Below are 23216 nucleotides of genomic sequence, written 5' to 3'. Positions count from 1 at the left end.
CTCAGGCCTCATTATCCTCCTCTCAATAAAATGAAGCCAGGGACTTCCCTGGAAGCCTAGAACCCAGGCCAGCAGAGCTCACCTGGCCTTTGCTCCCCCTCCCCCTTGACTGCTGAACTTGCATTTCCTTCATGTCATCACTTTGATTTCAGAAAACAGTCAAGACAAGCAAACCCCAGCCCTCTGAGCAGGGTCGCTACGGACAACACCCAACTCAGCAAAGCGAGAAGTCCTCAGCCCGCTACCTCTGCGGCTGCTGATCACAGCTGCTGATCTGCTCCACCACGCAGGCAGAGAGGCCTGGAGCAGGAGGGCCGTGGACTTTATTAACTGCTGCCTGGTGATGATTTTCAATGATTATGAAGAAAATGAAAAGCTGCCAAGCGTTCGGGATACTGGCAGTGTGGTAATCCAGTTTTGTCCAGCCAGAGGCTAGGATGCAACTGTTTGGAAAGGGAAGCCGTAGAAAGGAGGAGGGAGGAGGGCTTAGCGTCAGGCCAATACCGTTTCAATGTCTGTTCCAGCATTTAGTGGTGTGTGACCTTAAGTAAATGACATCGTGTCTCTGATCTTCCGTCTCTTTTTCGGAAAAATAAACTAGTTGTGACGTTCACCTACCCGGTACAGTGAGGAGCTTCCGAGGATGCGGAGCGTGACGCCCTGCAGACGCTGCATGTTATTACTGTCATCGCTATAGCAACATATGCCCTAAGCAGTCACCAACAGCCAACTGCTTGACATCCTACCGCTGCAGTCCCTGGACAGCTAGCTTCCTTTCCTGGAGAAGGCTCGGTGGCTGTGTCACACTCCTGATTAACTTTCTCAAGTCCTCTCCCAGGTTCCAATAATGAAGGGCCACGCTGAGGACAAATTAATAAGGACATCATCCATCAGACCTCAGGCTGGACACACAGCCAACCTCGGGGTCCACAGAGACAAGGGCCTGGAACCTAGGGGACAGTCTGTCCCGATCCAAGTTCCCACAGGTGCTGTGGTTTCAGGCTTTCCAAGCCCTTAATGAGGTGGGCAGCATGGCATAGAGTGAGGTGTCCAAGTCTTAGTCTTTATACAAAGCTGTGTTTGAAAGGCTGTGGACAGACTGAGTTGAAAATGAGGCTTGGGCCGGAGGGTCTTCCTGGATACAGAAAATGGGGTCCCCACAGAGATGCAGACCATGCTACTCGAGGCTGACAAAGCCAGCCTGATGCTTGCCTGTGCCAACCTGATTTTGCCCTAACTGCTTTCTGAGGGCCAGGGCCTCCAATATGATTTCGGTAGTTCTTGCGTTTGGCCATGACTGGCTGCTGTTAGGAGCTCAGCCAGTCTGTGGCAAGTAAGTGAATGTCACCTGACTAGTTTCCCTTACCTCCAAAACTTAGTTATTTGTATGCGTGTTTGCCTGCATGTTAGTCTGTGGAGCACATGCATGGAGTGCCAGGGAGACCAGAGGAGAGGGCGACAGATGGTTGTGAGCCACCACACAGGTGCTGGGAACCATAGTAGGGTCCTCTTGAAGAATAGCCAGTGCTCTTAACTACTGAGTTATCTCTCCAGCCCCTCTCTCATTTTCTTATCAGGCCCCATCATGTGTTAGTTAGCTTCCAACGTGCACTGGGTGTCTGTCTTACGCCATGCTCTGCCCAAGCACTCCCTGGTGCCTGCACAGTTCATAGAGGCTGAGCGTCACTAAACTCTAAAATCCAAATCATTCTGAGCACCGATGACACATGATCAGTTATGGTGGAGGTGAAAACAAATCCAGTAAGAATGTTGCATCAAGTGGCCTTCCGGCCCTGCACGACTCACACATGGAACATCAATGTAGATGTGGTTCTCAGCCCCAAGGCCTCTGATTATGAATGTGTGAATATTCAAAGTGTGCAATCTCAAACACGCCTGGTCCCAGGCATTGCTGGACAGGGGCTTCTCCACAATGTGTGTGATTAATAATGTTATCTCGGGGAAGCAAATGGAAGGAACAGAAATGGCAGATTGGGATCATGGATGCTAACAGCTCTCACCTCTGAGATGAATGGGCAATCAGCTAGCTCGGGGTTTTCTAGAAGCCTGACCAAAGAAGGAAACAGCTTTGTGATAACGTCCATAACATGCAGAAAAGAAAACAGATTGATTGCTTAGAAGATGTACAGATGGTTCTATTTGACCTGTCCGGCTTCAAACAAGTTGCTTTTCCTCTCTGCTTTGTTTTCTATCCAAAGAGAGTGATCCCAGCAATGTTCCTGTCACACAAGGTGGTTGTGAAATCCAACAGCAACAACAAAGGAAGCAAGCACAGGCCTGGCACCCAGGAGATGTCCCATCACCGTTCAGTCCACTCCCTCCCTCCTTTTCTCTCCTTATGCCGAAGTTGTCATTTTGGAGTGTGAAAGATTAGCTATAAAATCACTGGCATTGTTCAGAAAGAAGGAAGGAGTGACGGGGGAGGCTCACAGCTTTTCAAGTGCACCCTTTCCTTGAGTTTCATGTAAATAAAAAACCACAGACGGATACCACCTCACGCTAGTTAGAACGACTGTTCTTAATAATCATCAGCATAATGATGATGAAGATACTGTACAAAATGAAGGGTAGGAATATAAATTAGTGTGGCCACTAAGAAAAACAATATGGAGGTACAACTAAAACTAGAGCATATTCCCCTAAAGCAAGAAAATCATCGGGTAGAAGAGACCATGCTTTTATGCTTACTGCAGTGCTATTTCCAGGTTATGGAATCAATCTACCTGTCTATTAACAAATGGAGAAAGAAAATAAAGTATTTATGGACAACAGACTACAACTCTGTGTGAAAAAGCATGAAATCTTATCACGTGCAGTAACATGGGTGGATTCGAAGGCAAGTCTGTTAAGTGAAATGTCAGGCAGAGAAAGACAAATTCCATCGCTATGACTCCTGTGTGGGGTCAAAAAAAGTTCATCGTGCAGAAACTGAGAAGAGAATGGTGGTTACCAGAGGCTAGGGTAAACCGAGGAAGAGGGAGGCTGATCAGTAGGTTCAGGGTTACAGAGGTAGGAGGAAAAAAAGCCATGGGAGTCTATTGCTCCAAGATGACTATAGTTCCCCCAAATATATTATATACCTCAAATAGTTACAAGAGGATTTTTAATGAACTAACCGTAAAGAATTGATAAAAAGGAAAGATATGCATGTGCTAATTATCTTGAAATGATCACAAATCGGAACATCAGGCTGAACTAATGTGTCAATCAGGAGATCAGGAAAACCAATTTAGAGTATATGAATAAATGATATTCAAAAGACTCCAACTTTTCTGGTGGAGTGAAAATAATTAAAAGGGTCTCCAAGTCTCAATTGCAGTGCCATGCCCTGGGGTCTTTCAGGAAATTCATAGTTTCTTATCATATTCTACAGCTGAGAAGTGCAATTGAAATTTTTTTTTTTACCAGCTCCTTTTTTTTTTTTCTAAAAACAAAACACAACAAAGCAAAAAAACCCAAAAACTTGTTTTAAAGAACAATTTCCCCGGGATCCTCAGAGACCTGAAATGGTAAAAATCTCCTTTACACGTGATCCTATAGCAATGGATTACAAGCAAAGGCTGAGTGCCAATTCAGGACAAGCTCAGTGCTAGGCACGTGGGAGGTAGGGATAAAGATGGTCAAGGACCATTAGAAGGCAAGATAAGCAGCAGTGTGCCAGAGACGGCACTTCTGTGCCAGCCTGGCAGGAGATGGGGAAGGGCAGGCAGAGAGAGAGCAGCCTGAAGGCACAGAGGTCGGGCAGGGGGTACGCACTTGATGGAAGACTGGGCTTCCACGGTTAACGCGCACAGGCTGAGAAATAATTCCGACTAAAGTGCTTGTAGGGAACACTGAGCGAGCTAATCAGGTTGAACATCCAAGGTTCACTGACATGGTTCCACTTGAGCCCTAAAGAAGTGCTTTGGCCCTTTAGATGGAACCTGATGCCAAAAGGAGTAAATCTGGAAAATGAGGACACCAGCTGGGGGCTTTAAAAATGATCCAAACATAGCTGCGTACCCCACAGCCCCTGTCGCCGTCCAAGAATGAACTGGGTATCTGGATAGATACCAGATGAATACGAGATGACCGTATTACTGACGCCAACTGTGTTTTGTGGCTTCATGTGTTTAAATCCTCCCACAGAAAAAGATTAGGGACTCCATCTTAAGAACCGGAAGCCTAAAGCTCAGGAGTCAAAGAGCAGTGAGCCATGGCGGCAAGGCAGGTCTGTGCCTTCCCAACCCACAGGCCTGGGTGGCTTCACTCCGTAGACCCGCATCAGGAGCGAAAAGCAGACACACACGCGCAGGCACAGTTTGCTGCAGGTGTGTGCAGCCCAGAATTAGATGCTTTTCTCCAGATCCAAGGATGACTAATGGATCCCTAAAGGATTAATCTGTAAATACAGAGCCCAGAGTCCTAGTAACACTCAGTGATGAATGGCATTGCTTTAGAATAAAATTCATCTGAACGGAAGCTTCCTCTGTGCGACAGCCTCCCAGGAAGAAGGGCTGTGCTTCCTCAAATCACCCACACCACATATCCCAAGGCACTGGACCGCACAGCCACTCTGTAAATATGCACCGACTGAATGGGGCCACTTGGAGAAGAATTGCTCAAGGGAGCTACAATTAAGGAAAGACAATGGACACATTTCAAAATGCAGCTTCCCAAAGTTTTGGAGAGAGGCAGCTGGAGATAAACTAAGTGTGTTTATTTCTTTACATAGTTACTGAAAACTATCATAGCCAGCTAACTACTTATGTAAATATTCGATACACAGTTTCTCTGTATATCCACAGTAGCCCTGGATGTCCTTGAACTCACTCTGTAGACCAGACTAGCCTCAGACCCAGACATCCACCTGCCTCTGCCTCCCAAGTGTTGTAAATAAAGGTAGTTTATTAAATTAAACTACCACCTGTTTTAATTTGGATGATCTTACAGGTTATTTCTGTTTATAAAAAAAATCTTAAAAGAAAGATAAACATTTTCCTTACCATCAGTTTTACTAGAGAATAAATAAAGAAAAAAAGCAAGAACTCCTTTTCTCCCCCAAAGGCAAAATAAACACTCTAGCTAACCTGATAAATATAGCACACACACACACACACACACACACACACAAAATTTAATCTCATAATATTCTTTAAGAAAAGTTCTAAAATAATACATTAACAAGTAGAGGTTGGTAGTATATAAAATGAGGATATGTATTACAAAATGTGTAAAAAATAACTTTATATTTGAAAATATATTGGTGAAATATATCATATTTGTCAAAATTTATCACTGGATCAAAAAAAAGATGAAACAGCATGTACAGTGATAGAAGGTGCTGTGAAGGCTGCTGGACCAACTATGGACCCTTTATGCTACAATATTGACCTTCCAGGCAAGAAATGACCACTGGTGCTATAGTGGCATAGCTGTTGTATGAGCAACCTACAACTTCTTTGTAAAGTCTGTTCTGGGGGAGTGTGCTTGGTACGGGTTAAAGCCTGTGATTGGAGAGGTCACGGGTCCTAGGGAAGAACTTACTGCTATGTTTGTTAAATGGACATGTTGTCAAACTGCTTTGCAAATATTCATATTTATAGCTATCGATCGGTGCTGCTCTCAGTCTTGGCCCCATGGGTGGTTGTTAATGCAAAGACTCATAACGGGTCAGGGTGCTGAGCATAAGTGACTGTTGGACACTCAGCCTTAAGTAGCACATCTCTGTAATATTACCTTCAAGGCCCACAGAACGTCAAAGAGGGGACAGGGAGACTGTAAGAGTCGGAGGATAGGAGAAGCATTGCAAAATGATGTCTTCCAGCTCCAGCACGGCTGTTGCAATCGTGATCACATAACAGCTGTTGTTATATGCACACAAAAAAGTTATGAAGTAAGAAGAGACCATTGGGAAGGATAGGGGGCTGACCAGGAATGGGAGAGGGACAAGAGAGGATAGTGGGGTGATTATGATCACGATCTATTGTACACATGCATAAAATTGCAAAAAAAGAGTTAAAATAAAAAAAATAATATAAGACACATGACCATCTTTGTAACTCAGAAAGGACATTTCAGGAGAAATTCATTAAAATTGAAGTGGTAAAATAATAGAAACAGCAGCTCTGAAATCACTGACCCATGCAATTAGAATAAAAAATGACAACAGGCGTTTAGCAATAGGAAAGACAACATAACTCAAGAAAACAAACTATCAGAGAAAGAGCCGTTGTTGGCATTATGACACAGAGAACTCAACCTGCCTCCGAATCACCAGGAGCAATGAGGAATTAGCTGCCCAATGGCTAAGTGTGAATGCAGTCTGAGTTAAAAAACCAAGAGCCTGGTAGCAGTGGCTCATGCCTTTAATCCCAGGCAGAGGCAAGCAGAACCCTGAGTTTGAGGCCAGCCTGGTCCACAGAGTGAGTTCTGGGACAGCCAAGGCTACACAGAGAAACCCTGTCTTGAAAAACAAACAAAAAAACCAGCTGACAAGTAAACAAACAAACAGGGCTTACGGGCATGGATACCAGCAAAAACATTAACACTGCATCTCCAACCTATTCTTCGGTCAGAGGCAAATTCCAGATGAATCGAACAATGGAACACCAAACCTAAAGAGCACAGAGCAAAACACAAGTTCAGGGTGGGAGAAGGCCTCTGTTTAACACAGTGAAATGTGCCTGTGGTTTTTGTTTTGTTTTGCTTTGTGTTTTTGATTGATGGCCAATTTGAGTTAAAGCAAAAGGGAAAGTCCTATAGTAGCCAAGAAGAAGAGGAGGAGGAGGAGGTGGGAGGAGGAGAAACAGCAGCAACAGCAGCAGCTAGGCCATAGACAAAACCAAACGGGAAGAAATAACTAAGAAGAAGAGCGAGATAAATGAAGTGTGCAGCTCAGGGGTCAGGGCGTAAATAGGCGGAAGCCATAAGCAGCCTAACCTCACAGGGAGCTTTAATGCAAGACTTAAAGGTCAAATAAAACCAGGCCCCATTGTGGAGAAAACAGAGCTGTTTGCACTGCTGGTAAAAATTAATAAATAATAATAAAAAACCCCCACAATAATGGGAAAACAGCAGAGAGGTTTTCAAAACACTAAAAATACATCTTCTGTGTGATTCAGCCATTCTGAGTATATAACTACAGGAAATAAACCAGCAAACGAAGACACACACATAAACACGTGCACGTCCGTGCTGATAACAGTGCTACACACAACAGTTAAAATTGGCTGCCAGTGATGAGCGGATAAAGAAAACGTTCTATATATACACCAAGGAGTGTTAGTCAGCTGTGAAGAAGAATGAAATCATGTCATTTGTAGCAAAATGGAAGGAACGAAAGGACATTATGTTGACAGAAAGATAAGCACCGCATGTTCTCATATGCAGAAACAAAAGAGAGGGAGTGGGAGGGGGAAGGAGGGAGAGAGAGATAGAAGACTAAATGAATGGAGAATAATGAAGACAATTTGGGGAAAGTAGAGGGGGGGTAGATAAAACACATATTTGAAAGTTTGTAAATATCACACTGATAGTAATTAATATGTATAATTAATACATATTAAGCAAAAATACAGAAAGGTCAGTCTTATGAAAGATAAGCAAAGTTAAAAATAAAGTATCATTTCCATCGACATTACTGGTATATAAACTATCTTCTATGTGTGTTATTGCTAACACTTTTGAAGTCAGTTAAAACCCGGTGCTGGCAATTTTGGGAGAGCTACGTCTTTAGGAGGAATCAGAGATTGGAAAACAACTTGGCGAAAGTCTATAAAAATCAGGAACTTACACATTCTCCTTTGAATGACTGAGGATCCTCGTGCCCTATACATACATCTACAAAAACGAATGACAGGTGTACATGTACATGCAGAGACTGTAGGCCAATGTGGATTAGACCTCCTATTCCTGAGGACTGGGAAGTCCATGTTCAAAGCCCCTGAAGATTCAGTCTGGTTAAGACCAGTTTGGGCTCAGGCATGGCACCTTCTCCATTTGTCCTCACAAGGTAGAAGGGGGGACCAAGCTTCCTCAGGACCATTTTATTTACCAACTTTTTAAATTTATACCTTTTAAAATTTGAGAATTTTGTACATGAGTGTTCTATTTATATCATTTCTATTCCTTCCTCTCTCCTTCGAACGCTTCCCATGTTCCTAGTCTTTCTTAAATTCCTGACCCTCTCCCTGTATAAATACAATTTGCTGGGTCCATTTAATAGTGTCAGCTATTAGTCTCAGCTTTGTACGTTAATCTCTGCAGCAAAGCTTCTCATGTTTATGTCCACACACACACATACACACATACAGACACACACACACACAGACACACACACTCATATATATGTACATGGCATTTAGGGCTGACCGCTTGGGACTGGATAACCTGTCAGGGGATTCTCCTCCTCTCAGTAGCCATTAGCTACACGCATGCTGGCGTGTCAGTCTGCACATACTATCACCATGCACATATCATTTGGGCAGTCACATTGCTGAGACTTCACGGTGTAGCTTCTCTGTCATGTATGAAGACACTGTCTTTCAGCAGATGTCCTGGTCCTCTGGATTTTACAGTCTCTCTGCCCCTCAGGACTATTTTATAAAGGTGCTAATCCTGTTAGAGAGGGTTCCACGTTCACGATCTAAGGGCCCCTTCAGAAGACCCACTTCCTGATACCATCACCTGTGAGGGTAAGATGTCAACGCGTGAATCTTAAGGGGAAACATTTAGACTGTAGGTAGGTGTGTGTGTGTGTGTGTGTGTGTGTGTGTGTGTGTGTGTGGACATAAACATGAGAAGCTTTGCTGCAGAGATTAACGTACAAAGCTGAGAGGCAGAACAATAGCAGTATAATTGAGAAAGATTCTGAAACAGCTCAGTTTGCAGTAATGACAAGAGCAAGAAAGAGCTCTCAGTGTGTGCATGTGAAACGGTCTCTGAGGTTTATGATGAAGAGAAAAAGAACAAATGACAAAGACGGTGAAAAGCAGTTGCTTCTGAGAAAATGGAGGGGGGCGGCAGGTACATGTTTAGGTGAGTGCAAACGCTGCCCAAGGTCTCTGAGGGAGAAGTTAGGAGAGGACCCCCAGGCTGCTATGAGGTCCTGAAGGCTCCAGGAGCCCGAGCTCTCCAGTGTGGGATGCTCAGGTGACCCCTGAGCCTTCAAATGTGGATCAGGACTGTGGAATTGAAGTCTGAATTGTGCTCATTGTGACTGTTAGCCTTGGAAAGAAGCCCCTGGGCGTGTAAAGGAGAAAGTTAGCTGAGGACCAGCATCCCTCCTGCTTCCTGACTGTGGCTGCCGTGTGCCCAGCTACCTCCAGCTCTTGTCATCAAGACTCCCTCAACCCTGTGCCCTCTACAGCCTCCAACCAGAAGATGAAATAAGCCCTTCCTCCCAGAAGTGTGTCTCCTCCGGTGTCTGCCGCAGCAGACAGCGAAGTAGCTGACGCATCTATTGGTTAGTCCAAATTTAGCCACGTGTGCCTAGAGCCATCCAACTTGAACAGCAAAGACCTGCACAATGGGAATTTTGCCAACAAAGGGATACTGAGGGGAGACAAGAGGGAGGTCTAACATTTCAGCGTGTGTTTGTTTCTTCATATTGGGGTGTATGTTATTTAAAAAAACAAAAACAAGAACAACAACAACAACAAACCCATGGGCTGAGAAGATGACTACACACTTAAAACATTTGTCCCACAAGCAAGAGGACCAGAGTTTGGATTCTTCGCAGAACCCATGTCAAGGCCCGGTGGGTGTGGTCATCTGCAGTTCCAGCCTTGGAAGTCGACAGACACAGCACAGGCTGGCTGGTGAAAATAGCCCTAACAGTGAGCTCTGGCTTCACCTGAGAGACCCTCCCTCAGAGGTGGAGGAATGACCGAGGGAGATTCAACCTCAGGCCCCTATCTACATACACGGGCATGCACACGTGCTCACACTCATTAAAGCATGTACACACACACACACACACACACACACACACACACACTACACACACTGCACATGAACAGAATAATTTTTTTTTTTAATTTCCTAACTAACCTATTCATAGCTCCAAAGCATGTAGCCCCATGGGTTTTGAAGCTGAACTGGGCAGTTCTGCTCTGGAGAGTCCGAGCTGTCCTAGGATCATGGAAAACCTGCACGCAAGGAAAACCGCATGAAGAGGGGAAGGCTGCAAGGCGGGTGGTCGATAAACGACCAGTCCTAACCTGCCAGTGGGGAGGAGAGGAGGGGCTCTCAAGAAAGTACGGATTTAGGAGGTGAGGTTTGGGACAGTGGTACCAGATAAATAAATAAGTGTCCATCAGAGATAAAGGGGAGGGGGGAAGCGCTTGGTGTGGAGAGGGGAACAGAGGCCAGGGGGGTGCTGAAGAGTGATTTAATGGGCTGGAAGAGCTGGAGGCAAGCAGAAGACTGAAGAAATGCAAGGCATTTATGCAGCTATTTTTGGACCTGATGAAGCATCTGGAGCGGCCTTCTGGGGGATGATGCAATCTTTTACAGCCAGGTAACAACAGGAAAAAGAAGGAAGGGGTGGCGCCTACCTCCTCGGCACCCCATCGCCATGAATCTCCCTACACCCTCTAGCCACCTTCTTCGTCAGCTTCATTATGTTTTTTAATTTTTTTTTTATTTTTGTCTTATGTGTCTGGGGCTTTGCCTGTATGTATGTTTATATGTATGTATGCATGCACATATACATGTATGTGTGTATACCACTTGCATGCCTGTCATCCACAGAGGTCAGAAGAGGCCAGTGGATCCTTGAGACCAGAGTTACAGATGGTTGTGAGCTACCCCAAGGGTGCTGGGAAATAAACCTGGGTCCTTTGGAAGAGCATCTAGAGCTCTTTTAACCACTGAGCCATCTCCCCAGCACCTTCTCTATGGCTTTTTTGTTGCTGCCGTTGTGGTTTTGCAGTGCTGGGAACTGACCCCTGGAATGCAGACCCTGGAGATGGGCAGAAGCTGCTCTGTGGAACTGCACCCTTGAGCCTTGGATGTGGCATTTTTCTTCTTTCTTCTCTCCCTCTCTCCCTCTTTCCCTCTCTTGCTTCTTTTGCTCCTTTCCTTCTTAACAACATTTATGTAGTCCAGGCTGGCCTTGAACTCTGGATTCTCCTGCCCCAATGACCACATAAGTGTTAGAATTAAAAGTTTGAGCCAGCACGGGTGTTTACTAACTCCACCTCCACTCATGACTTCAAGCATGCTTGTGAGCACCAGGATAAGAGAGAGACAGCAGGCAAGTCTGGGTTGTTTTAGCAGCAGGATTGTGGCATGGTCCTGTTTTGACACCAAGCTCAGAACAAAGTTGCTCAGCTGTGGCCCTGGTGGCATCGTGTGGGTGATGGTTCTTCGTTGCAGAGGGTGGTGCTGTGCATCACGGACATGCAGCAGCATCCCTGGCCTGTCCCCATGACATGCTCATAGCATACACACATCCAGAGCTCATGGCCCAGCTCTCTCCAGGCATTCCCCAAGGGTCTTCAGGGAACAGAATTACCCACGGTCAGCATGGCTTCAACACAAGACTGCCAGACATCCTTGGAGGGTAGTGCATGCAAGGATCAACTTTACAGGTGGGGAAACTGAGGCCAAGACACTAAGACCAAGGCTACCCTACTCTATTTAGAGGTGTGTTGCTGTTGGCTTGGAGAATTTAAACTAACTGAATATTTCTCTCTCTCTCTCTCTTCTCTTTCTTTTCTTCTTTTCCACTCTCTCTCAACCATAATTTCTGTATAGTAACTGGGTTTCATAGCCACAAATGCTACTAAAACATTATCTTTATTTTCTAATAATGAAAAATATTTTTAAAAAGATTTCAAACCATTTACCCATCTTTGTTTCTAATACCCATTTTTCACTACCTCAGAGTAAAAGAGGATAGGGCAGAAGTTCTCTGATATCTACGAGGGACTTGCTGTATGTAGAGACTTGGGCTGGGCACATAATTATTACTACCGTTTTCTAGGATGTTCGTATTCCCGTTTTACCAGGAAGGAAAGCAAAGCTCCCAGAGGCAAGATGATTTGCCCCTCGGCCTCACAGCCAATGAGCCGTAGAACTAACAGTTGAACCTCAGCCTGCCAGTGAAATGGAGAATTAGAAGGAATTAATGATGGCCTCCCAAGTAAGAGATGAACACTCCGTGTAGGAACTCCCCCCCCCCAATTGCTCATATCACAGTGCTGCAGACTGTCAGCATCCGAGGGAGGAAGCGAGGGCTGTATGGCAGTTGCCATGACAACCAGTTTTCTTATAATTGCGGAACATGGTGGTGACAGGACAAGCTGAATACACAGTCACTTTTTAAAGGCCCGTCTTCCCCTCACTGTTCTAGTACAATGCTTAGGCATCGCACATGTGGAAAAGAAAGAAATCCCATTTGATATAACCACGCATTATGGCAGGAGAGGCACGGAGACCATGAAGGTGAGAGGGCAAAGCCCCCAACCTGTGGCATCGGGAAGCAGGCAGAGTGGCAAGCCTGAAGGAAATGATGTGCCCGCCGGAGGGAAAACATCTGCTTTTCTTTTTCCTCTTTTGGACCAGTGTAGTTCAGGATTGGCCAAACGGTGTACTCAATGAAGAAAAAGAAGCTGCAATACAGTGGGTGTTATGACTAGCAAATAACAGGGATATGCAGTTAAAATTCAAGTAATCTAGCAACCACTTCAGTTTAGGTTAAGTTAGGCCATTCTCTAAATGCTCAGGGTTTCCTAATTTGGAAGACGGTAGTGCCAAGAGTGTTTGTGTCTATTTACACACACCTGAACACATCTAGACACAAAGTTTTCTGGGCACAGAAGGCCTGTCTTCTTTTCATTGCTGGCTATGTGACTCTGACTACCTTCATTAATCATTCTGATCTCCAGCTTTCTTATTTGTAAGTACATCAAGACAATGTCCCTACTTCCCAAGGTACAGTAAACAGAAAGTGGAAAATAATTAGCAAAATCCTGGTGTATCACAGAAGTTCAGTCACATGGAGTTTGGTGTTATGAATCACAAGTAGTGGAATTTCAAATGCCGCTTTGCTTTCTGTGTGCCTCTCCCCCTGATTGACCCAGTGCAGGATATGACAAGGCTGTCTGTGGCCCTCAGGACTACCTCAGAAATACAGCCAGGCAGTAGAGCTCCAGGGAAGCACGGTGACCGGGAAACAAGAAGTGTGGCCACAGAGGGAGGTGCTTCCACCTGCCATCAAGGGGTCCCTGGGTGAGAAGGAGGCTTAGAGAACCAAGGACAAATTCCAGGCAGGAGAGGCCAGGGCAGATGGGAGCTGGGTCACCTCGGAGCAAATATGGGCTAGTAAAGAAGAACATGACAGCAAAGAGGTGTAGAAAGGCGGCTTTGTGGAGCCACGAGAGAAAGCACTGGACAGTGAGAGTGAAAGAAACCAGAGACAGTGAGTGTGTGGGAGGCCACAGGCACAGGCAGGGGTCAGAGACCAACAGCAGGGGTCATCTTTGGAAGAGCCCAGCACACCAAGCTGAGGCCTTCACCCATCTGCCGGTAGGAAGGAGAGGGCCACCAACAGGCGGAAAGGCACTCTGGCGATCTGGTCTGACTTTGCCCATCATGCTGGGAGGGTTGCAACAGCGATGGGAAGGCCAAGGGTTAGCAAAGACATCCCTGAAGATCAAGGGTCTCAGCTTCCCCACACACCCAATGCGGAGGATGTTTTGTCCAGTCCAGTGACCCCGCTCCCGGGATGAAGCCCCCTTCCCTCCCCCCCCCCCCCCGTGTGGAGCCATAGCACAAGTCTACAATTCAGCCCTTGGTGTCACACTTTACAAGACCAATAACACGCTGGCTCAGAAGAGCCTTAGTTTACATACTAAGACATCAACCCCCCCCTCCATCTCCGGTGTTTCCCCCTTTTCTACCAGCTCTGGGCAGAGGAGGGAGATGGACAGAGGCTCTGGCTCCGGTGCAGACGCTCCCACGGTCGTCAGTGGCCTTATTCTTCCAACAGCTCTCCCGCTGCTTTGCAGCTCAGGGTTGGATGGAAACCACATGCGTCCCCCGGAGTCCTGAACAGTCATGGAGTCTGAGCTGTCCTCTGCTAGATTCACCATGGAGTAACTTATCCTATTGCTGCAAAGAGGGAGACTGAGAAGCCAGCAATAAGAGTGGCTCAGGGGGCTGGCTTTGCGGCCATTGACTCCCCCATCACTTCATGCAAACTCTGGGCTATTCTTCAGAAGACCCTATAGATTTTCTCTCCCTGAGAAATAGTTTGTTTAAAAAAGCAACTTTGATTCTTTCTTAAAACCTTCTAATTAAAAAATTTTACATGCAATATATCGTGAAGATGTTGTCCCTCCCCCAACTCTATCCATATCCTTCCTTCCCAACACTCTATCATTTTTTTCTCTCTCCATATATGTATGTATACACACACATATATACAAACGTACGAATGTATGTATGTATGTATGTATGTAAAGCACACTCCAGGCCAGGCTCCATATCCGTGAGTAGTTGGCCAACACAAAATAAACTCCACTGTGTATGCAGACTTTTTGTGTTGCTATTATTACTATTTTTTTGTCTTACTGTTTTTCTATTCGTTTGTTTGAACAGCAGATGTTCTTGAAGGTAACTCTAACAAGATAACTTATCCAGCCAAAACCAAAGACAGCATCTTTAGTCTAATTCCCAGTGACTCTCTAGCCACAGGGAAGTCGTGAACTTTAACTACTATGGCAGCCTTTCTTCACCAAGCACTCATGTGCAAATTCTTTCCGAGCTGGATAATGACGGTGCCCTGAGCCCAGCAGGCAGTTTTTAATAATGTGCCCCCAAAAACGTTCCTCAAAATAAAGAGGCAGCAATAAAAACCGAGACAACAGATAACAAAGTAACATTTCAAAACCCCAGCTGCTGCTCCCAGGAAGGCTGGAATCCCACCCAGGAAAGGACGTCCCTGTGGCTTGAGGAGGGGGGTGGGGGAAGGAGGGGAAGGAGAGAGTTGTCAGAAAGAAGATGTGTATAGGACTACAGATGGGTGAGGTGCCGTGGGGCGGGGAGGGGCGGAGACAGAAAAGGCCAGGATTGAAATGAAGGTGTTGGTAGGGAGGCTGCCGGTGCTGCGAGGTTGATGACGTAGAGTTCGGCTACTGGGATTTTGTTTGCTTGTTCGTTAGCCTTTTTATTCATTTAGGAAGAGTATCTCTGAGCACCTAGGTTGGTAGGGCTCTGGCAAGGCTCTTTGGAGTGTAAAGATAAGGAGGACATGGCGGGGGCAGTGAAAATAGCCTGAAGGAGGCTGAGAAGGGGGACAAAGAGGCCAGGGAGGCGTGTTGTCAGCAGAGTGCTGCTGAAGGAGCTGAGGAATGGGGGTGCAGAAAGGACAGGCTCTTGGGGCATGGCAACTGCCATGGGGTGGCCAGTTCTGTTGTCTCTCCGTGTTGGGGGGAATGCAGAAGGGTTGAGGTCTAAGGCTTTGCAGTATAGAAGAAAATAAAGGAATGGCAGGAAGGTGACATAGCCATAGCCCTGGGTAGCTGGGGCTTCTCCACCACTCAGCAGTGGCTTACCCTGAGTAGCCTTCTCCAGCACTGGAGGCCCTGGAGACAGGAAGGACCAGTCTTAGGACCTGGGGCACAGCTCAGATTTACCTCCTCTCCGTGGGGCCCAGGGTAAGTCGCCTTGCTTCTCTGAGCTGGTTTGCTCCTACGAGTATGAAGGAGCTTTGTCTGTGTGGTCTGTGTAGCCCATGTGCCCAGAGCAGCCTTTCTATGTAGGACAGCATGCAGAAAGCCATAAACCACTACTGGGACCAGGGCAAACAGTAGTGGTTCGAGTGGTTCAAACAGTACAAAATCAACACTGAAAATTAGTTAGGTCTGAAATGTCTGCTGGAGAGGTTTTGTTTTCAATAGTTTGTTGTGATTATTTGATTTTAATGAGAGCCTACCTACACCGGTTCTTCAGGAGAGAAAGAGCACCTCACTGCTGTGGTCCTCCTACCTCCTATTTCATGTTGGTCACCACTCTGGCTTCTACTCCCTGAAATGAGCCCTGGGGCTGGTCTATGGGTATCCCACGGCCTTTCTCCATGTGCCTGGGCACTCTTCAGTTGAAGCCTGTCTAGGCTGAGCTCAGCAAAGAACATGGAGGCCACCCCAAGGGACTGGGTCCATACTGCAACTCACCCATGCCCGGCCCTGTGCTAGGAACTAGAAACAGCAGTAAGCCAGGCATTTTTAAAGATTGGACATCCCTGGGAAACCGAGTGGAAATGTAGACCCAACATGACCATGTAGGGCCCAGAGGAGCTAGCTAGCCAAGATGACAGGAGAGGCTCCCACAGGAAGTAACTAGGGTTTTGTTGCTTTGTCTACTCTACACTGTGATGAGTGTCCTGAAGGCACCTTGATTCTTAACTTTGTGTCTTCCAGGAATGGGCATTGAGCCAGCCCACAGTATATCATGAAGGCAAAGAAAAAGGGGAAAGAAAAGGAAGAGAGGTCATGTGGGTCAGGGCAGGCTGGCACTGATGTGTGGCAAGGATCGTGAGGTGCACGGCTGAGTGAGATGGGCTGTTTTGTCCAACATTTCCTGACTGAACAACTTTGGGACAGTCCCTTCCTTTTTCTGAACATCATTTTGGATTACTAGCAATATCTTTATTGCACGGTTGTTGGAGGTAGGAGGGATAAAAGAATACTTTTAAAAACATGTTATCATTCATGTTGTAAGTAATGTGTTGAAAAACAGCCTACTTTAAAAAGTTTTGGGTCATGTTTTGTGGTTGCCTTGTTAAACTACTGAGTTTAACAAGGGTCATTTGTGTGAGCAGGGGTTTCAGACATGAGTTCATCAGATCACAAATGAAGAGGATGTCTGTGTTGCCCAAGATCTATCAGTATCCCATAGTTCAGCAGAGAGGTTAGGATCACGTGCCATGTGGACCCTTCCCCAGTCTATGACTGACGGTTGACAGGCCTAGTCTTCTCCAGTCCATTGTAGGTAGCTATGGCTGCTGTGAGATCACGGCTGTATTGTAGGGAGGATGGCAGGGATGGGATGGGCGGGGGGAGTGAGAGAAGTTAAAGGGGATAGTAAACAGAAGGCACTACATATGTGCATGAAGTCGTCCAAGAACAAATTCAATAAAAGGTCATGAAAAATAGCTTCCACTTAAGAGTCACAGCTCTAGAGGTCATTGTTATGAAGCAGGGGTCACCCGGGAATCCTGACATTGAACTGCCTACAGCCTTCAATGGCTCCTCCGTATCTCCCTGGTCACAGCCCCATGAAAAGGGAAAGAGAAGCTCAGAGCCTAACCAAGTGACAGATCTAACTTCTTAGACAGACAGGAAGCTAGGAACCAAAGTGGAAGAAAAAGGAATAGGACTACAGAGGGAATGAAGAAGCATTTGTTAAGCACCCAGAGTAGTCTAGTAACGTAAGTTCTTTGTTATCTCACCAACGAGGAACTAGAATGTCAGAAGGATAAAGGAACTTCACCAGGGCATGCACTGAGATTCTCAGGCCAGTCCTCAAAGGCCAGGTGTTGTTCTGAGTGTCCCTCACCCCCATAACACGATAGTTTTCAAATACAACAGTCAGTTTCCACCAGCGGACCAGCCCTGGAATGAGCAGGCCTGGCACATGGGCATCTCCCATACAGTATGGCACCTTCCATGCCTCTAGCACTCCTACAGCATTAGTTCCTCCAAGGCACTAGCACGCTCCACACCACAGGTGCCCTCATAGAGCAGGAACCTTCCAAGGCACCACGACTATTGATAGCACCAACACTGTTCATGGCACTAACACCCTCCACAGCCCCAGAGCCTTTCTAGTGCCAGCGCCATTCTTAGCACTAGTATGGGCCATAGCGTCAGCGCCGTCCTTAGCGTCAGCGCTATGGACGGCGCCAGCGTCCTTCTTGGCACCAACACAACCACCAGGAAGAAAGCACCTGTCTCTTCCTCAAGATCACCACTTCCCTTGTCACCAAGACTTCCTGTGGAGGCAGTATCTTCCAAGGTGCTGCCATCTTCCACTGTATCAGAATTTTCCACAGCGGGAACTTCAACAGCGCCGTATCTCCAAAACACCATGACACCCGAAGCCTTGGACACCTCCGCATTGTCATCCCCCCATAGCCAGAGCCCTCTTCACCGCCAGGAACTTCCTCCACGATTCCAGTCCTTCCAAAGGGTCACTACCTTCTGTGCCACCAGCAGCTTCCATAGAAACAAAATTCTTCCTGGAATCACTGCCCTGTGTGCATCCGTGCCACCAGCACCTCCACGGCACCAGAGCCTCCCAGAACAGCACAGCCTTCTACCCGTGACTCCCGTTCTCCCCCAGCACCAGCCCCTCCACAGCACCACTGCGGCCACAACACCAGAACTCTGTAGAACAGTGGTTCTCCACCTGTGATCACGGCCCCTTTGGGGCTCGGGTGTCAGATATCCCACAAATCAGATGATTACATCGTGATTCATAGCATCAGCAAAATTACAGTTAGGAAGCAGCAATGGGATAATTTTATGGCTGGGGAGGGGGTGTCGCCACAACATGGGAAACTGCATTAAAGGGTCGCGGCCTCAGGAAGCTTGAGAGCTGCTGTTCTGAAACATCAGTGCGCAAAGGCAGTTTGGCGGCATCCCCGGCTCCCAGGGCCCAGGAAGGACTGCAAGAACCTCCTCAGATGCAGGAAAACAGGGCGCACAGCGACTGGGCCCGAGCAGGCAGCAGCTGTCTGTCAGCGCCAAGCTCTCTGAGGCTGTATGGAAATGCTGTGCCCCTAGCACCGCTTCTCTAGGTGAAGTCTCCATCCATAGCTCCAGACGCAGCTAGGGTGGCAAGACCACCTCCTCCACCCACCATGGCTCCTAGACTCAGAACCTCTTCTCAGCCTCTTGCCTGCCCAGTCAGAGAAGCCCAAACCTCCTTTCCCAGGAAAAAAAAAAAAAAAAGTCTCACAGTTCTGCTCCCGCAACAGCCTTGGTGGCTCCCTGAGCCCCATTGAGCTTCCTCACGGAAGACCTTCAGACTCTTCTTAATTACCACACAGCCTCCTCCCCCTCCTCCCCACCACCCTGCAGCTAGCAGATGCATCCTCTACAAAGCCCAGAGGAAGCTCTCTGAATAAAGCCGAAAACGAGGCTAATTAACACTTCAAGCTTTACATAAGCAAATGAGAATTTGCTTTGCTCCCCCACCCCCTCCTTTTTTTTTTATTTTTTGTTCCAAAAGACATGGCTTGTCCCCACCCACACCTGACAGTCAGTGCTCACAACGGTCTGCTAGGGAACCAACCCCAACCCTCTCCTTCCAGTAGGACCTGCCAGGTCAGAACCAAACCAGGCCTCCACAGGCCTGGACCCCGATAGAGCCACTCCTGTTCTTCTTCTTTTTAGCTGATCATTTCTGCTCTTTCTGGCAACCATCAACTACAGGCAGCATGGCTGGACAGAAAGGCCAGACATGCCCGGCTCTGACACTTGCTCTGACACTGGGTAACTGGGTCAGCAGATGAATCACCTCCCTCGGCCACAGTTTCCCTTTGATTAATGGGGGGGGGGGGTTATACCAGTCTCTCCTTATCCACAGGGGACTCACAGAACACCTATGGAATATCTCTCTCTCTCTCTCTCTCTCTCTCTCTCTCTCTCTCTCTGTGCATGCCATGGAGAAGACTCTCTCCCCTTTATGTGGATTCTAAGAGTTGAACTTGGGTCTCCATACTTAGGTCATCTGCTGAACCACCTTGCCAGCCTGAAAAATTAAACCGTAAGAATTTGTAAAATAGTTTATTATAGAGATCCGGTTTTATTTATGTGCCCAAGAGAAAGGCAGAAAGTCCAACCTTGTCTAGTACTCTGATTTTGTGTAAAGTGCTTCTGTTACTATTCTTACGTGTGACTCTTGGCATTTTGTTGTGAATTCGGTGCCAGGACCAGCCAAGCTTACCCCAGGGCCCTGATATGTCCATCTCATCCTCAAGACACCCTGCCTTCCCCTCAGACCTCTGTGCTCATTCCTGCAGGCGACTGCGCACAGCAGGGGCCGGTCCCACTCTCACTAGGTCCACGCCACAGTGGAAGAAGATGTGGTGAGATGACAGTAAATGAGCAGTCCCCGCCTTCGCAAGGGAGCCGGCATCCAAGCTCACACACACAGCTTCTCAAGTAGAGATTCAGTGCAGAGAAAGACTATCGAGGGCGGAAAGAAACCCACTCCAGTCCCCACATAACCAAAGGCAGTGTTAGCTTTCAGCCCGTGCAGTCTGATTCTCTTGCTGTCCATTCACTAGTCTTGACTGGGCCACTGTTGATTTTTTATTTGGACAGTCACAGGAGCCTAACAATCTCCCATTTGACCCCTTGCTCACTGCACACCATTATGTAAAAAATGATGCAGTTTTTCTAAAACCCAAATTCAGTCACGTCCCTCTCTACTTCAAGTCCTTCAGATGTTTCCTATAAGCTTTCAATATTACAACCTAAAATTCATCCACACAGCCGACAAAGACTAGACTGTCTGCATGTTGCCCTCTTCTTCTGACTTGTCTGTTTCTCCCCTACCCTTTCCTGGAGCACAGCCTCACTGCCCTTGTTCCTATTGGAGCCAGCATTCCTATAGCCTCAGGGTCTTTGCATGTGCTCTCTCAGTTCTGGACTCTCGTGCCCACTGAATGATGGCCTCCTCCTGTCAGTTCCTCAGCAACCTCCCAGACACTAACCTCAGGTCCTCCTTTCATCCTTATGCATCATACTTTACTGCTCTAAAATTACCTACACGCCCCCCCTCAAAAAAAAAAAAAAACAAAAAACAAAAAACAACCCACTGCCTTACTGCCTTATCCCTCTCATCTTCTCTTGTTCTCTGCTTTCTGTGTTAGGGCCAAAGCTGCTGACTAGAATTTGCATCTCTTCATATGCTCCTGTCACATCTCTTGGAGGTTGTGATGAAAACGAAGGGAAAAAAAAAAAAAAAAAACAGGTAGGGAAAAAGTGAGAAGCCATGGACATTCCTTATCAATCATCAAATCTGTCGAGAGCCTGAGTAACGCTCTTGTCCTGCGATAACCCTCAGTGGTGAAGCCGACGTGACTTCCAGAATTCCTCCTGGACTAGGCTGCACCACTCTCCTACTGCATAAGTGTCTCTGTGCCACCAGCAAGTGCCACCTCTCCCCCTTTCGTGTCACCCCACGAAGGAACTGACCGTAAACTCGGCGATCTTCGGCACCCGGAACTTCCCCTTGTTCCTCTGTTCCGGCTGGTACTCTGTTCTTGTCTTCACGATCACCTGCAAAGTCAGACAAGTGTTAGCTCAGAGACCAGATCTCCAGCTTCTCCTCTGACCACTAGAACTTGCTCTCTATCTCACAGACATCAGGGAAGATGAGCCCCCTCTCTAAATACAGAAGAAAACATTCAAACGTCCCCCACCACTCCCCCATCCTAGCAGGCATGCTGCTGCTGCTGCATGCCTCTCCAGTGTTTGCGTGTGCTGTGGGTATTGCTGTCTATAGTGTATAGTATTATGACTATATACCGCTGCTTTGCTAAAGGAGACTCCTAAACCACGGCGTTAGCAAACCACCTTCACCAGGCAACACGATGTCCTTTTCTGGTTTTTCCACTTTCCAATGTAAACAAAGTGTGTGCGTGTGCATGTGCGTGTGCGTGTGCGTGTGCGTGTGTGTGTGTGTGTGTGAGATCTTCTTCCCACCTCTGTCATGCTTCATATGCATGTCTTTTTGTTTTGTCACCCACTTCCTTTAACCAGGACCCTTTGTGCGGCCATTGGATTCAGGATTCTGGGTTGGTTTCACTGTTTGATCCACAACTGAAGATGATGACTGACAAGTCCTTAGTAACCAATAGTTAAGCAGCCCCCCCCCCATGAGATCCTCCTCCATCTGTGATTGGCTGCTGGCAGGCCCAGCGCATGCGGCCATAGCTGCTGTGGAATCGTGTTTGGAATGGCTTTGCCATGCCCCGAACCGAATATGGCATTCTTCTCCTGATGTAGTGTGCTTCGCTGCAGATGTACGCTGCAACTGATCCTGATCCTTAAAAGTTTTTAAAATTATGTTTATTTGGGGCGGGCATGTGCATGCAGGGATATTTGTGTGGAGATCAGAGGACAGGCTAATGGCAGCCAAGGCTCTCCTCCCACCATGTAAGCTCTGTGGAATGAACCCTGGTGCCCTTACCTGCTGAGCCATCTCATCTGCTCTATACTTAATTTTTTTTCATTAAAAGTTATTATTTTTTTGAATTGTGCACAGAGACACTACAATTCATTCTATATTACCCTTCTAATAATGATACAAGATAGGAATTGCTTTGCCTCATAAATGTGGAAGCTGTAGTTAGAAGGTGACTAACTTGCCTCTAGCTACAAAGATGCTGCCCACTCTCAGTGTTGGCATTTTCCTCAAGGTTCAGCTGACTCCTACAGTTTCTCAGCAGCTGATCTTCAGTTGCTAAATGTTTAGGCTATTTTCCTAGTTTGGGTTATAGATGCAAGTTATTAATAATAACCAACTGGTTAATCCTTTACACAGACTCTTAATTGTAATATGATTTGTGAATTTGCATAAAGAAAAATGAAGGCATCTGTTCAGCCCATTGCATCACCTCATTTCACCAAAGCGTGATTATTTTGGCACTGTACTTTACTAAGGTGTGCAATCCACCTTACAAGGCATTCATGGACCTCCGCTCCACTCTGTAGCCTGAGTAGGAGGAAAAGAGATCTGACCAATAATCTGTGATTATTGCCAAGCGCTACGGCACTGTGAACAACATGGAAACTGACCAGGCTGTAAGGTTCCATCTGAGCATACAGACTCCTGGCCACCCACACACCCCCTCACGCTTTCCCTTTCCTCATACTAAACAGAGTACCTGTTTCTGTCACAGGGGACTGCTTCTGGTGCCACTTCACAGGATCAAAACACCGAGATTCATGCTATTCCTGAGAGCCTGAGTCCAGCAACTTCACAGGCTGGGCTTCCTGTTCTGCCCATGGGGCATGCTGGTGCCGATCTGTTTTTGTGGTTTTATTTTGTTTGTTTTTTACAGACTGCTGCACAGAGGCCCTTCCATGATTGAATAATGTCATTAAACTCTAGAGAAGGGGAAAGGACCATCTACTGGCCTTGACAAGCGACCCTGACACGCGTGTGGCCGGGCCATGCAGCTAGGATGA

The 23216-nt window shown here is 46.9% G+C and overlaps 1 protein-coding gene across 3 annotated transcripts in view; it reads right to left on the bottom strand.

The window, feature by feature from the left end:
• Nsg2 (neuronal vesicle trafficking associated 2) overlaps positions 1-23216 on the bottom strand; it is a 57794-nt gene that overhangs the window by 19438 nt on the left and 15140 nt on the right. For 2 of the 3 annotated variants that reach the window (XM_021657612.2, XM_060363893.1), the window contains exon 3: positions 21219-21302. In XM_021657612.2, coding sequence (XP_021513287.1) covers positions 21219-21302 — 84 coding nt within the window. Of the gene's footprint in view, positions 1-18972; positions 19116-21218; positions 21303-23216 lie in introns of those variants that run through there. The other variant, XM_060363894.1, reaches the window with a different exon arrangement.

Source organism: Meriones unguiculatus, chromosome 11 (genome assembly GCF_030254825.1).
Source record: "Meriones unguiculatus strain TT.TT164.6M chromosome 11, Bangor_MerUng_6.1, whole genome shotgun sequence".
In the NCBI taxonomy this organism is placed as follows: Eukaryota; Metazoa; Chordata; class Mammalia; order Rodentia; family Muridae; genus Meriones; species Meriones unguiculatus.
The sequence above is the reverse complement of the archived record's forward strand: the minus strand, read 5'-3'. Positions and strand labels throughout refer to the sequence as shown.